Below are 13,507 nucleotides of genomic sequence, written 5' to 3'. Positions count from 1 at the left end.
CATGTCCAATATTACCCACCGCGATCCACGCGAACTTACATAGTGTACGGGTTTTGTTGCACTCACTGAATGGACCCCCAAGGTGTGCAAGGACGGATATTGCAGATGATACCAGGCAGTTCCGCAACATTTGTTTCAGAGGCAATGCCCTGCCGACGAGACGAATTAAAATGCTGTTTGGACACATTCTGCCAGAAAGCATCGGTCCAGAAGACTGACGGACAAAAATGTGGCGATTTATTTTTCACATTATTTAACCGACTCTTATCTAATAAATTATACATTATTTACAAAACTGTCAGGTTTGCTTCGTGAGATGCTTATGGCAGCTATTGCAACTGAACGGATTCCTGCAGTTGCATTCGATCACGATACTGGATAGCACTTTTGCAGGCAGCAGCAGCATCAGCAGCACGATTTTGCATCTCTCAGCGAGTGGGCACGGCAGCAGGGGGACACCACTGAGAACACACGGGGTATGACACGTGTTCGTGTCGCTGTGCCGCACTACAACAAGGGGAGAGGAAGATTACGAATCAAATCAAGGCCCCTCTCAAAAGCCAGCCGCGACCGAACTCTTCATCCACAGTCTCCACTCTCCGTGTAGATTGGGCAATGCAACCCGTACAGCCGCGCTGTCAATCGACGGAAGGGGACACAGCTGGTGCAATCTGCTAGTCATCTCAGTCAGTCAACCCATGGCACCTGGGGCTGCCCTCTCATCGTGGCCAGCAGATATTCGACATTGGGATCTAGCTCCTTAACCTCCTGTCAGCGAGCCTTCGATACTTGAAGTGGCCTCAAAATGCGCCTGGCCTGGCAGAGGCGCTGTGGCGACGTCACTACCACTGGTAGATCAGGGCCTGCTTGCCATGCCTTGTGGACTGTGAGGGATATTTAGCCATACTTCACCACGCAGATGCATTAAAATGCACAGGAAGGCCACAGTGGTTTGTCACTTAACACTGCGTGGGTATGTGCTGATCCTTGTTCACAATCCTGAGCGAGTGGTGGAAATTCTACATTCCCATGGCAGGGGTGTGTACATCCGTGACAACCCCTATTGTACTGTTGCCCGTCCAAGGACGGGTGTATTGCAGTAAATCTGAAACTTGAAGCGAAAAGCAGACCGCCACGTGATATTCATTGCATCCATTCGTGTGCAATTTGTAAGGGCGCGGTGACACAGACTTATTTCATTTAAAGGTTATAATCCCTTGTTCATCATGACGTCCTTTTTACTTCAACGTCTCAATAGCGTTACGGAGATCGTGTGACGTGAGGGTTCTGCCTTTGTAGTGAGGGTTGTCAGTTGACGCCCAGGAGGAGGGAGGAGGCGCCTCGCCCCCTCATGTGGAGTGACGTCAGCCGCTAATTATTATTCATGGTGGGGGGGGGTGTCCATTTGGAGGACGTCACCTGACACATTTGGACTACGCCCACCTCTAAACCTTTATAAACAGTTTTCCTTTGAAGGATAACCCCCCTTTTCCTGATGACGACCGCTTCTGTTGCGATCGAAATTTCGTGGGTTTTTTGTTTGTATTATCTATCTACGTGACTTTACCGAAAGAACCAAAGAATAGGATGTTACCTGTTCATGATTATTAATGAGGGGGGCTGTTCGACGTGGAGTGATGTAACCTGCGCATGATTATTAATGAGGGGCGGGTCCATGTGGAGGACGTAACCCGTTCATGATTATTAATGAAGGGGGCTGGTCAACGTGGAGTGACGTCACGCGTGTTACACACTGACATACTTGGGTAAATATAGTAGTAAATAGAGGTTCTTGGGTTAGATCACGTAAATATAAATGCGTCGTTAAACTCGCCACCAACCAACACAGCCAATTAGGGACGTTTGTCACATAAACAGAACGTGCAAATGCGTTACTAGAACAGCTCACCGGTGTGTTGCAGAGTAAATCCACAACATTTACAATTCAAGTACGACGTTTCACCAGTAGCATCATCAGGCGACAGCCAGATTTTACTACCCCCTGTTGTACAGTACAGAGTACTGTATGTATAGCAAACCCAGTGTACAGTACCAACATGGATGCAGAGACAAAACATTCAGCCGATTAAAAATGGAAAATCAAGCGTTCCCGAGTTCCACGTGCCATGATTGGTGTTGCAACATATTTTATTTTGAAGTTAATAAATGTTTTAGACATTTACTGATGTGGTCTCCGGTAAGAGAGTGCAGTCGTTGATATTGTATAATGTACAGTAGTGACATCTTGGGGCATGAATGGATTAGCAGGGTTGGCTACGTACGGCGCGAAAGAAGTCCAACATACATACGTAGAGGGAGCTGCATTTTATTTTAAAGCAGAGATGGCAACAAATATGACGGCATCCTTTGGGGGCTCACTGGCTGGGAAGCGTGAGCACACTCACAATCCTGCCCTCTATATATGCAGAAAACCCACGGAGACTAATTTGGATAGACAGGGACACATAGAGATGCATAGAACCCCATAGAAATAATACCCATAGAGACCCAGAGAGATACATTAAATAAAAGCCACAGCAGTGCGATTGTGGCCCAGCAACCCACACTATGGAGCGTAGAGTAAACCCATTGTAGTAGCAAAGCAAAACCACACAAACTCTCTCTCCTGAAGCCCTCTCGTCGTGACCGACAGACCTAGCTCCTTGACATTGCTGCTGCCATCATACGCAAGGGCAGAATTCACAACTAAATTGTAAACAAACGAATGACTGCATACGAGTTATCCGTGTCTCGCTCAGGTGAAAGGCAATCCCAAGAGGCTCCCGCAAAGAGTAAATTATACACAATTGCATTTTGTCTGTAAAAATAATAATGAGAAGATAAAAACACCGAGAGGAGAGGACAAACGAGTTTGCAAGAACAGAGGGGAGGCTAAAGAGAAGGGAGACCCGGAGTCTTGGCGAGTCGGTGGCCGACCCACACGGCCGTGTTTGACGGTGCGGTGGCCCATCGGCACCAAGAGCCGAGGCGGCGCGAGCCCAACGTGTCCGTGGATCCAATCCGACCGGCAACCAGAAACCAGCACATTTATTCATCCTGGAGGAATCCGATGAGCTAAAAAATGTTTTTTTTCACAGATGTCCAGTACAGGGACTTGCGGTCAGGGGAGGCAGGGGGGACAGAGCCTCGCCTGTCATACTCCAATGAAAACAGCTGTTACGAAAAAAATTATTAATATTTTTCCACTGATCTGTGTTATAAATGTCATTTCTGTACGATTCCAATCATTTTTATAGTTAAAATCGCCAAATTTGCGGAGCTCCGCTGCAAATACAGGAAGAGACGAGGTGAGGCAGCGAAGAGCTCAGCCTCCCCTCTGATTGCGCAACCCCTCAGCAACTGGATGGAGCGAGGGCAATAAGCGCGTGCCTGTTACTATCTCAGTATGTCACCAATGTAATGTTTGTAGACCCCTTCATTTCATGTCCTCGCCTTCTATACTCAGGGTAACTTATTTCACGTATGTGTATAAATATATTTAGGCTCGCTGGTCTCGTCGTGAAACTGCAATGAAAAAGCACCAGGGGAGGCAGCTATCACATCTGCCTCACTGAGGGGGACGTGTCTAACACGCCCTCCTCTTTGAGGACACGCCCCCCTCAGTGTGTGAATCTGACACGAGCCAGTGCCTCCCCAGCCATTGACCTCATCGCACGTCACTGGTCCAGTATTGTCACAGTGGCGAGAGATGGCTTCAGCCAACGCGGGCCCGGTTCCTCACAAAGGCGAGTTTCTCTGTGTGTGTGTATGGCATCGTAGGTGCTCGCTAACAACACTTGCCCCCAACAGTCTGTCAAGGCTACACGGGGATCTTTGTCTTAATGTTGTGCACTGTATGTTGAACTTCATTAGTACCGTACGTAAACTGCGCTCGTCGGAGGTGCGGGGGAAGGACAAGAAACTAAGGGGCAGTCCATAAGTGACGTCACGCACCTGGGGGGGGGGGGGCGTGTCAGACATTTGTGACGATGTGTGACGAGGGGGGGGGGAGTGAGAAATGTGACGTCACATCAAAATGAGCAACTTTAAATAAATATAGACAACACGTTCTACTTAATTATACTTTTTTATAAATGTTTTCTCCGACAACATCAGAGAGCAGCGCCACATTAAATACGCACTACAATGACGATAGTTTAAAGCGATTTGAAGCATGTTTAATTTTGGGGGGGGGGGGCAGAGCTTTGTGACATCATATTTGGGGGGGGGGGGGGCTCTGACATATTGTGACGCCGTGTGACAAAAAGGGGGGGGGGGTCAAAATCGTCCAAAATCGCGTGACGTCATTTATGGACGGCCCCTTGGGAGGACAATGACTACGAGCGTCGATTTCAGCTCCGGCCAAACACAGCCACTGGTCATTTGTTGTCGATCTCTCGTTCAAACGGAAAACAAAACAACAAACACGGGAACTGCACCGCGCAAGGACCCGGGGCGATTGGCGTGGGCCGCAGTTACAACGATGACATCAAGCAGGGGCGTCCCGCTGCTGTACTAATTCGCAACAAGCTCCATGATCATGGCGCCCTTGACAACTAATCTTACCCCAATACCCTCTCACCATGCCCCCAATCACCTCACCACGCCCCCAAACACCTCACCACCCCCCAAACACCTCACCACGCCCCCAAACACCTCACCACGCCCCCAAACACCTCACCACGCCCCCACACCCCTCACCACGCCCCCACACCCCTCACCACGCCCCCAAACACTTCACCACGCCCCCAAACACCTCACCACGCCCCCACACTCCTCACCACGCCCCCAAACACCTCGCCACGCCCCCAAACACCTCACCACGCCCCCAAACACCTCACCACACTCCTCACCACGCCCCCAAACACCTCACCACGCCCCCACACCCCTCACCACGCCCCCACACCCCCTCACCACGCCCCCACACCCCTCACCACGCCCCCACACCCCTCACCACGCCCCCACACCCCTCACCACGCCCCCAAACACTTCACCACGCCCCCAAACACCTCACCACGCCCCCACACTCCTCACCACGCCCCCAAACACCTCACCACGCCCCCAAACCCTCACCACGCCCCCAAACACCTCACCACGCCCCCAAACACCTCACCACGCCCCCCACACTCCTCACCACGCCCCCAAACACCTCACCACCCCCCAAACACCTCACCATGCCTCCAAACACCTCACCACGCCCCCACACCCCTCACCACGCCCCCACACCCCTCACCACGCCCCCAAACACTTCACCACGCCCCCAAACACCTCACCACGCCCCCACACCCCTCACCACGCCCCCACACCCCTCACAACGCCCCAAACACCTCACCACGCCCCCAAACACCTCACCACGCCCCCACACCCCTCACCACGCCCCCCACACCCCTCACCATGCCCCCAAACACCTCACCACCCCCCGAACACCTCACCACGCCCCCAAACACCTCACCACGCCCCCAAACACCTCACCACGCCCCCACACCCCTCACCACGCCCCCAAACACCTCACCACGCCCCCACACTCCTCACCACGCCCCCACACCACGCCCCCAAACACCTCACCACGCCCCCATACCCCTCACCACGCCCCCAAACACCTCACCACGCCCCCACACACCTCACCATGCCCCCAAACACCTCACCACCCCCCGAACACATCACCACGCCTCCAAACACCTCACCACGCCCCCAAACACCTCACCACGCCCCCACACTCCTCACCACGCCCCCACACTCCTCACCACGCCCCCACACTCCTCACCACGCCCCCAAACACCTCACCACGCCCCCAAACACCTCACCACGCCCCCAAACACCTCACCACGCCCCCACACCCCTCACCACGCCCCCACACCCCTCACCACGCCCCCACACCCCTCACCACGCCCCCACACCCCTCACAACGCCCCACACACCTCACCATGCCCCCAAACACCTCACAACCCCCCGAACACCTCACCACGCCCCCAAACACCTCACCACGCCCCCACACCCCTCACCACGCTCCCACACCCCTCACCACGCCCCCAAACACCTCACCACGCCCCCAAACACCTCACCACGCCCCCAAACACCTCACCACGCCCCCAAACACCTCACCACGCCCCCACACTCCTCACCACGCTCCCACACTCCTCACCACGCCCCCAAACACCTCACCACGCCCCCAAACACCTCACCACGCCCCCACAACTCCTCACCACGCCCGCACACTCCTCACCACGCCCCCAAACACCTCACCACGCCCCCAAACACCTCACCACGCCCCCAAACACCTCACCACGCCCCCAAACACCTCACCACGCCCCCACACTCCTCACCACGCCCCCACACTCCTCACCACGCCCCCACACTCCTCACCACGCCCCCACACTCCTCACCACGCCCCCACACTCCTCACCACGCCCCCACACTCCTCACCACGCCCCCCCACTCCTCACCACGCCCCCACACCCCTCACCACGCCCCCCACACCGCTCACCACGCCCCCAAACACCTCACCACGCCCCCACACCCCTCATCACGCCCCTAAACACCTCACCACGCCCCCACACCCCTCACCACGCCCTCAAACACCTCACCACACCCCTCACCACGCCCCCAAACGCCTCACCACGCCCCAAAACGCCTCACCACGCCCCCAAACGCCTCACCACGCCCCCAAACGCCTCACCACGCCCCCAAACGCCTCACCACGCCCCCAAACGACTCACCACGCCCCCAAACGACTCACCACGCCCCCAAACGACTCACCACGCCCCCAAACGACTCACCACGCCCCCAAACGACTCACCACGCCCCCAAACGACTCACCACGCCCCCAAACACCTCACCACGCCCCCAAACACCTCACCACGCCCCCAAACACCTCACCACGCCCCCAAACGCCTCACCACACCCCCAAACGCCTCACCACGCCCCCAAACGCCTCACCACGCCCCCAAACGCCTCACCACGTCCCCACACCCCTCACCACGCCCCACACACCTCACCACGCCCCCAAACACCTCACCACGCCCCCACACCCCTCACCACGCCCCCAAATACCTCACCACGCCCCCAAACACCTCACCATGCCCCCAAACGCCTCACCACGCCCCCAAACACCTCACCACGCCCCCAAACATCTCACCACGCCCCCAAACACCTCACCACGCCCCAAACACCTCACCACGCCCCCACACCCCTCACCACGCCCCCACACACCTCACCACGCCCCCAAACCCCTCACCACCCCCCCCAAACACCTCACCACCCCCCCCAAACACCTCACCACGCCCACACCCCTCACCCCTCACCACGCCCCCACACACCTCACCACGCCCCCAAACCCCTCACCACCCCCCCAAACACCTCACCACGCCCACACCCCTCACCCCTCACCATGGCCCCAAACCCCTCACCATGTACCCATTCCCCTCACCATGCCCACGCACACCTCACCCCTCACCATGCTGCCACGCCCCTCACCACGCCTTTGAACATCCTCACCAGGCGCCCACAGCTAATGGCTGCCCTTGCACACGTGACTCGCATTGGGTGTTGAGGCAATCACAGCCGTGCACAGAGGGCCATGCACGTGTTCTTGCGACTGCATCAGAGGAACAGTTCCCCACCGATTGGCGACTTGGCAAAGGTCGCAAGCAACAACGGGGCCCGTGGTTTGCATTAACAGCAAGCGCCAGGCCTTGCCTGAACACGGGCAGCCATGTCTCACACCTTGGTCCTGCAACATGGCCCGCGAATTAAACATTTTGTTTAAAGTTAACGGAGTCTTTGTATTCTGGCTTTTGTAAATAATTATTTGACACATGCTGTACCGTGCTGTATATACAACAAAAAAGATGTTACATAAACCGCTTTAAAATATAACAATACTCTACACAGATCATGATTCACAGCGCGTCGTGTCATGCAGACAGTATAGTTGGTCGTTGGGCCATACTTCACCATGCTGGTCAGTGCTCAGAGGGGCCTATTCAGTTTATCAGTCGCCACCCACGTGGTGAGTGACAACGTGAAATGCGTGTTTATTCTCATCGAAACCCAGGCGAGGTGTGGAGTTGTGTGGCCCAGGGAAATGTAAACAGATCATTATCTGTAGCTCATGATTCACCATGCCCTTGCAGCAATGCCAGTCAATGCCAACCACGATGCACAGCAGCACATCATCACCCACAGTTCACAAGCCAACTGTCTGCTAATCCTGGGCACGGACGTGATTTCTTGCAGGGGAAATTCGTGACAGCCAACCTGGAGCCGAAATCCAATGACGATTCTGCTAATTGTTCCTTTCATATTTGGATGCCTTATTAGTGATCTGCCAACAATGGTGAAGTCTGGGGAGTTCACTGCTGGGCTAATTTTACACCGTCAAGGAATGCTTCTATGCTGCACATTCATTAGCACCCACTCCGCGCGTGAAAGGGGAAACAAGTTTTGATTTCACACGTTACCAAATTTTTTTTCATGAACAATTTACGCCCGGTGCAGTTCGAAACACGAGGGGATTATCCCACAATTCGCGACGCTGTGAGTCTCATTAATGCACGCGCGCACACACACACACATCCGCGTTGTCCTGCAGGCCCATCATGAACAAACACGTCAACAACCGGTATTCATCAGCCTAACGCTCCTCCCCTACTCACAAAGGCCACCTGCCATCTCGTTACAAACCCTCACTGAGCAGGGATTGTTTTGTGGGTTTTGTTGCCAAGGCCCATTGTCCCGTAATTGGGCAGTTAAAATCGCGCTGTGCGATGCAATAATTTAAGGTGCATTCGTTATGAAGGCATTCATTTTTTCAGGCGGGTGCAAAGGTTACACTGTCAAAAGACAAGGAACGAGGTTTGTATCGCCACCCGTACAGTATTGCCAAACGTATAGAAGCAGCAAGGAATCAGCTGCGTCACCCATCCGACTGCCACGATCTCACACAGACTCCGTGAAACGAACGCCATTATCCACAAACAGTCTTCAGCCATTTCCCTTCACATCGGCATCCACGAAAGGTGTCTTTTTTTTCTTCGCTACGATGCAAACAGAAGGGACAGACCCAACGTTGCGTCACCCCCCCCCCCCCCCCGTGGGCAGAATCTCGTCTGCGATAAACAACATCACGGAGCATGGCACGACGCAGAGGGAGGCGCTGATCTCCATTCAGCAGAGACCCGGCCGGGATTGTCAACCATTTTAATAGCCACAGAGGCTGCAACACCACTCGCAGCATTCCCAGTCTATTGCCCAACCAGGAGGGCGATGGCCACGGCACAACACCTCACATACCTCGCATTTATAATGTACAACGACTGAAATCTTTCAACCGATTACATTTAAATTATTACATTTGCTCTCGTCCAACAGCGGCAATGTTTGAGCACGTACCAGCTGCGTACTGTACCGCCCCGACCAAATGTCCTGTTCGCTCTTGAGATCTCCTCATTGCTAATGTTACTCTCTTCATCATCATCACCACCACCACCATCAATCGCTCTCTTGTGGCTGCGTGGTCCAACTGTGTATTATTATTATTATCCATCAGAGCACGTGTCTCACCTCTGTTCCCGTGTCACACGGTGAGGGTGAGTGTTGCGCCACAAAACTCACCACCACCATCCATCTCGCCAACCTTCTCGTGTGTGCATCATTCATTGTGCTGCTTCTCCACGTGCACTCGCAATAACAACGCTGGACACTGCTGCTGTGTGATACCACCATGCAGAGCCTGGTTAGGGTCATGGGTTCCGTCAGTGTTGGGACGACTTATGATTAATATTATGTAATATTATATTTGTGAGTAGGGTGTTAGATGTGAGGTTTAGGTTATGTGTAGGATTTTTGTGTTAGGGATAGTGTTTTGAAAATGTGCAAGGCTTATGGATGACGTTATTGTCGGATATATGGTTATAGGCAGGGTTCGTTTTGGGGAAGGGGTTAAAGGTTAGTGTTGAGAGCAGGATCCGTCATTGTTTGGGGTAAGACGAAAGCTGTAGAATTGCTGGATAATAGTGTTCCGTGCAGGGCTAGTGTTCGAGCTAATGTGGCGGTTGAGGGTTGCTGTTAGGAGCAGGGTCGGGTTATTTTTTTTTGGAGGGGGGGTGATGAGTGGATTGAGATGTGGGTTTTGGCGAGATACTCCAGCGCAATTCACCAACCACGTTCGCACCGAACAAAATAAACGCGCACCGACCACGCTGGTTAAAGCGAGGCGGTCACCATTTCAGCACCAGGGCGCTGTCCACACCGCGGCCAGGGCTACAGCCGGGACTGGATTCTCCACCGCTCAATCTTCAGACAGGCACCAATATCGACCCTCGCGGTCTCCTGCTACTGCATCGCGCCATCCACAGCCTCCATAGCGTTCGCGGCTTTCTCTCCGTGCCATTCGACTGCGCCATGTCGGCACACACAGGACAGTCACGCACTCGTAGTTACGCCTCCGTGCCATCTCCACCACCACTGCCCGTTGTTTTTGTTGTTTTCATACGAGAGCAGCACACGAATGTTGCACGCATTGCTGCCGTTTCGTTGTTTGTCTCGCGTCGTCCGTCTGCTGCGCATCCAGAATGTCCGCGGAATTAACGACGCCGGATCGCCCCACCCCCAGCCCAATGCCTCCCTTTGCCCGACATCGCCGCGACACGAAACCCGACTGCTCCAGCAACAGCGCACACGACAGCGTCCACACGACACAAAACGCTCGGCACGGATACTCACATCTTGCTGCTGTGGCTGCTGCTGCTGCTGCGGCTGTGTGCGCGGCTGCGAGAGGCTGCTGCTGCTGCAGTGATGCCGCTGCTGCTGCTACTGGGCGCGTCAATATGGAGCTGCGCAAAATCCGCACTGCTAAACTGTGACGTCACGAGCAGCCCAGACTGCGAATGCGGAGACCCCCTCCCCTACAGGCCCCCCACCCACAACCACTACCACCAATCCCAGCCCTTAGTCTCGTATCATCACTAACCCCCCCCCCTCAACACGTCACCACCTCAACGCCAACCCTCCCTATCACCCCCCTACCATCACCCCCCCTACCATCACCCCCCTACCATCACCCCCTACCAACCCCCCTCTCCATCACCCCCCTACCAACCCCCCCCATCACTCCCCCTACCCACCCCCCCCCCCCCCATCACTCCCCTACCACCCCCCCCCATCACTCCCCTACCAACCCCCCCCCACCACCCCCTACCAACCCCCCCCCACCACCCCCCTACCACCAACCCCCCCCCCCATCACCCCCCTACCAACTCCCCCCCCCATCACCCCCCCTACCAACCCCCCCCATCACCCCCCTACCAACCCCCCCCCATCACCCCCCTACCACCCCCCCCATCCACCCCCCCTACCAACCCCCCTCATCACCCCCCCCACCAACCCCCCCCCCATCACCACCCCCTACCAACCCCCCCCCATCACCCCCTACCAACCCCCCCCCATCACCCCTACCAACCCCCCCCAACACCCCCCTACCACCCCCCCCCCATCACCCCCTACCAACCCCCCCCCCATCACCCCCCTACCAACCCCCCCCCCCCATCACCCCCCTACCAACCCCCCCCATCACCCCCCTACCAACCCCCCCCCATCACCCCCCCTACCACCCCCCCCCATCACCCCCCTACCAACCCCCCTCATCACCCCCCCACCAACCCCCCCCCATCACCCCCCTACCAACCCCCCCCATCACCCCCCTACCAACCCCCCCATCACCCCCCCTACCAACCCCCCCCCCCGCCCATCACCCCCCTACCAACCCCCATCACCCCCCTACCAGCCCCCCCCCCATCACCCCCCTACCAACCCCCCCCGCCATCACCCCCCTACCAACCCCCCCCCCCCATCACACCCTACCAACCCCCCCATCACCCCCCTACCAACCCCCCTCATCACCCCCCCACCAACCCCCCCCCCATCACCCCCCTACCAACCCCCCCCCCATCACCCCCCTACCAACCCCCCCCCATCACCCCCCCTACCACCCCCCCCCATCACCCCCCCTACCAACCCCCCCCCCCCCGCCAATCACCCCCCTACCAACCCCCATCACCCCCCTACCAGCCCCCCCCCATCACCCCCCTACCAACCCCCCCCCCAATCACCCCCCTACCAACCCCCCCCATCACACCCTACCAACTCCCCCCCCACATCACCCTCTACCAACCCACCCCATCACCTCCCTACCAACCCCCCCCCCCCCATCACCCCCAACCAACCCCCCCCCATCACCCCCTACCAACCCCCCCCCATCACCCCCCTACCCCCCATCACCCCCCTATCAACCCCCCCCCATCACCCCCCTACCCCCCCCCATCACCTCCCTACCAACCCCCCCCCATCGCCCTCCTACCAATCCCCCCATCACCTCCCTACCACCCCCCCCCCACCACCCCCCTACCAACCCCCCCATCACCCCCCTACCACCCCCCCCCCCATCACCTCCCCCATCACCCCCCTACCAACCCCCCCCCCCGCCCATCACCCCCCTACCAACCCCCCCCCCCCCATCACCCCCCTACCAACCCCCCCATCACCCCCCTACCACCCCCCCCCAACACCGCCCCCATCACCACCCTACCAACCGCCCCCGCCCATCACACCCCTACCAATCCGCCCCCCCCAGCACCCCCCTACCAACCCCCCCCCCCCATCACCCCCTACCAACTCCCCCCCCATCACCCCCTACCAACCCCCCCATCACCCCCCTACCAACCCACCCCCATCACCTCCCTACCACCCCCCCCCATCACCCCCCTACCAACCCCCCCATCACCCCCCTACCACCCCCCCCCCCATCACCTCCCTACCCCCCCCATCACCTCCTTACCAACCCCCCCCCCATTACTCCCCTTACCAACCCCCCTCCCCCCATTACTCCCCTACCAACCCCCGCCATTACTCTTCTACCAACCCCCCCCCATCACCCTCCCCCCCATCACCTCCCGACCACCCCCCCCATCACCTCCCTACCAACCCCCCCCCCCATCACCCCCCTACCATCACCCCCCTACCACCCCCCCCCATCACTCCCCTACCAACCCCCCCCCACCACCCCCCCTACCAACCCCCCCCCCCACCACCCCCCTACAACCCCCCCCCCATCACCCCCCTACCAACCCCCCCCCCATCACCCCCCTACCATCCCCCCCCCCCATCACCCTCCTACCAACCCCGCCTCACCACCCCCCTACCAACCCCCCCCCACCACCCCCCTACAATCCCCCCCCCATCACCCCCCCCCCCCATCACTCCCTTACCAACCCCCCCCCCATCACTCCCTTACCAACCACCCCCCACCACCCCCCTACCAACCCCTCCTCACCACCCCCCTACCAACCCCCCCCCCCCATCACCCCCTACCAACCCCCCCCCATCACCCCCTACCAACCCCCCCCATCACTCCCTAACCAACCCCCCCCACCACCCCCCTACAACCCCCCCCCCATCACTCCCCGACCAACCTCCCCCCACCACCCCCCCTACCAACCCCCCCATCACCCCC

At 57.6% G+C, this 13,507-nt stretch overlaps 1 protein-coding gene across 1 annotated transcript in view; it reads right to left on the bottom strand.

The window, feature by feature from the left end:
* LOC144722588 (vesicle-associated membrane protein 3-like) overlaps positions 1-10,871 on the bottom strand; it is a 41,913-nt gene extending 31,042 nt beyond the window's left edge. Inside the window, exon 1 of the mRNA XM_078600806.1 lies at positions 10,723-10,871. Coding sequence (XP_078456932.1) covers positions 10,723-10,724 — 2 coding nt within the window. The 5' untranslated portion in view covers positions 10,725-10,871. The remainder of the gene's footprint in view (positions 1-10,722) is intronic.
* Between the last annotated feature and the right edge of the window lie 2,636 nt (positions 10,872-13,507).

Source organism: Lampetra planeri, chromosome 15 (genome assembly GCF_965212315.1).
Source record: "Lampetra planeri chromosome 15, kcLamPlan1.2.h2, whole genome shotgun sequence".
Taxonomy (NCBI): Eukaryota; Metazoa; Chordata; class Hyperoartia; order Petromyzontiformes; family Petromyzontidae; genus Lampetra; species Lampetra planeri.
This window is presented reverse-complemented; position numbering and strand designations above follow the sequence as displayed.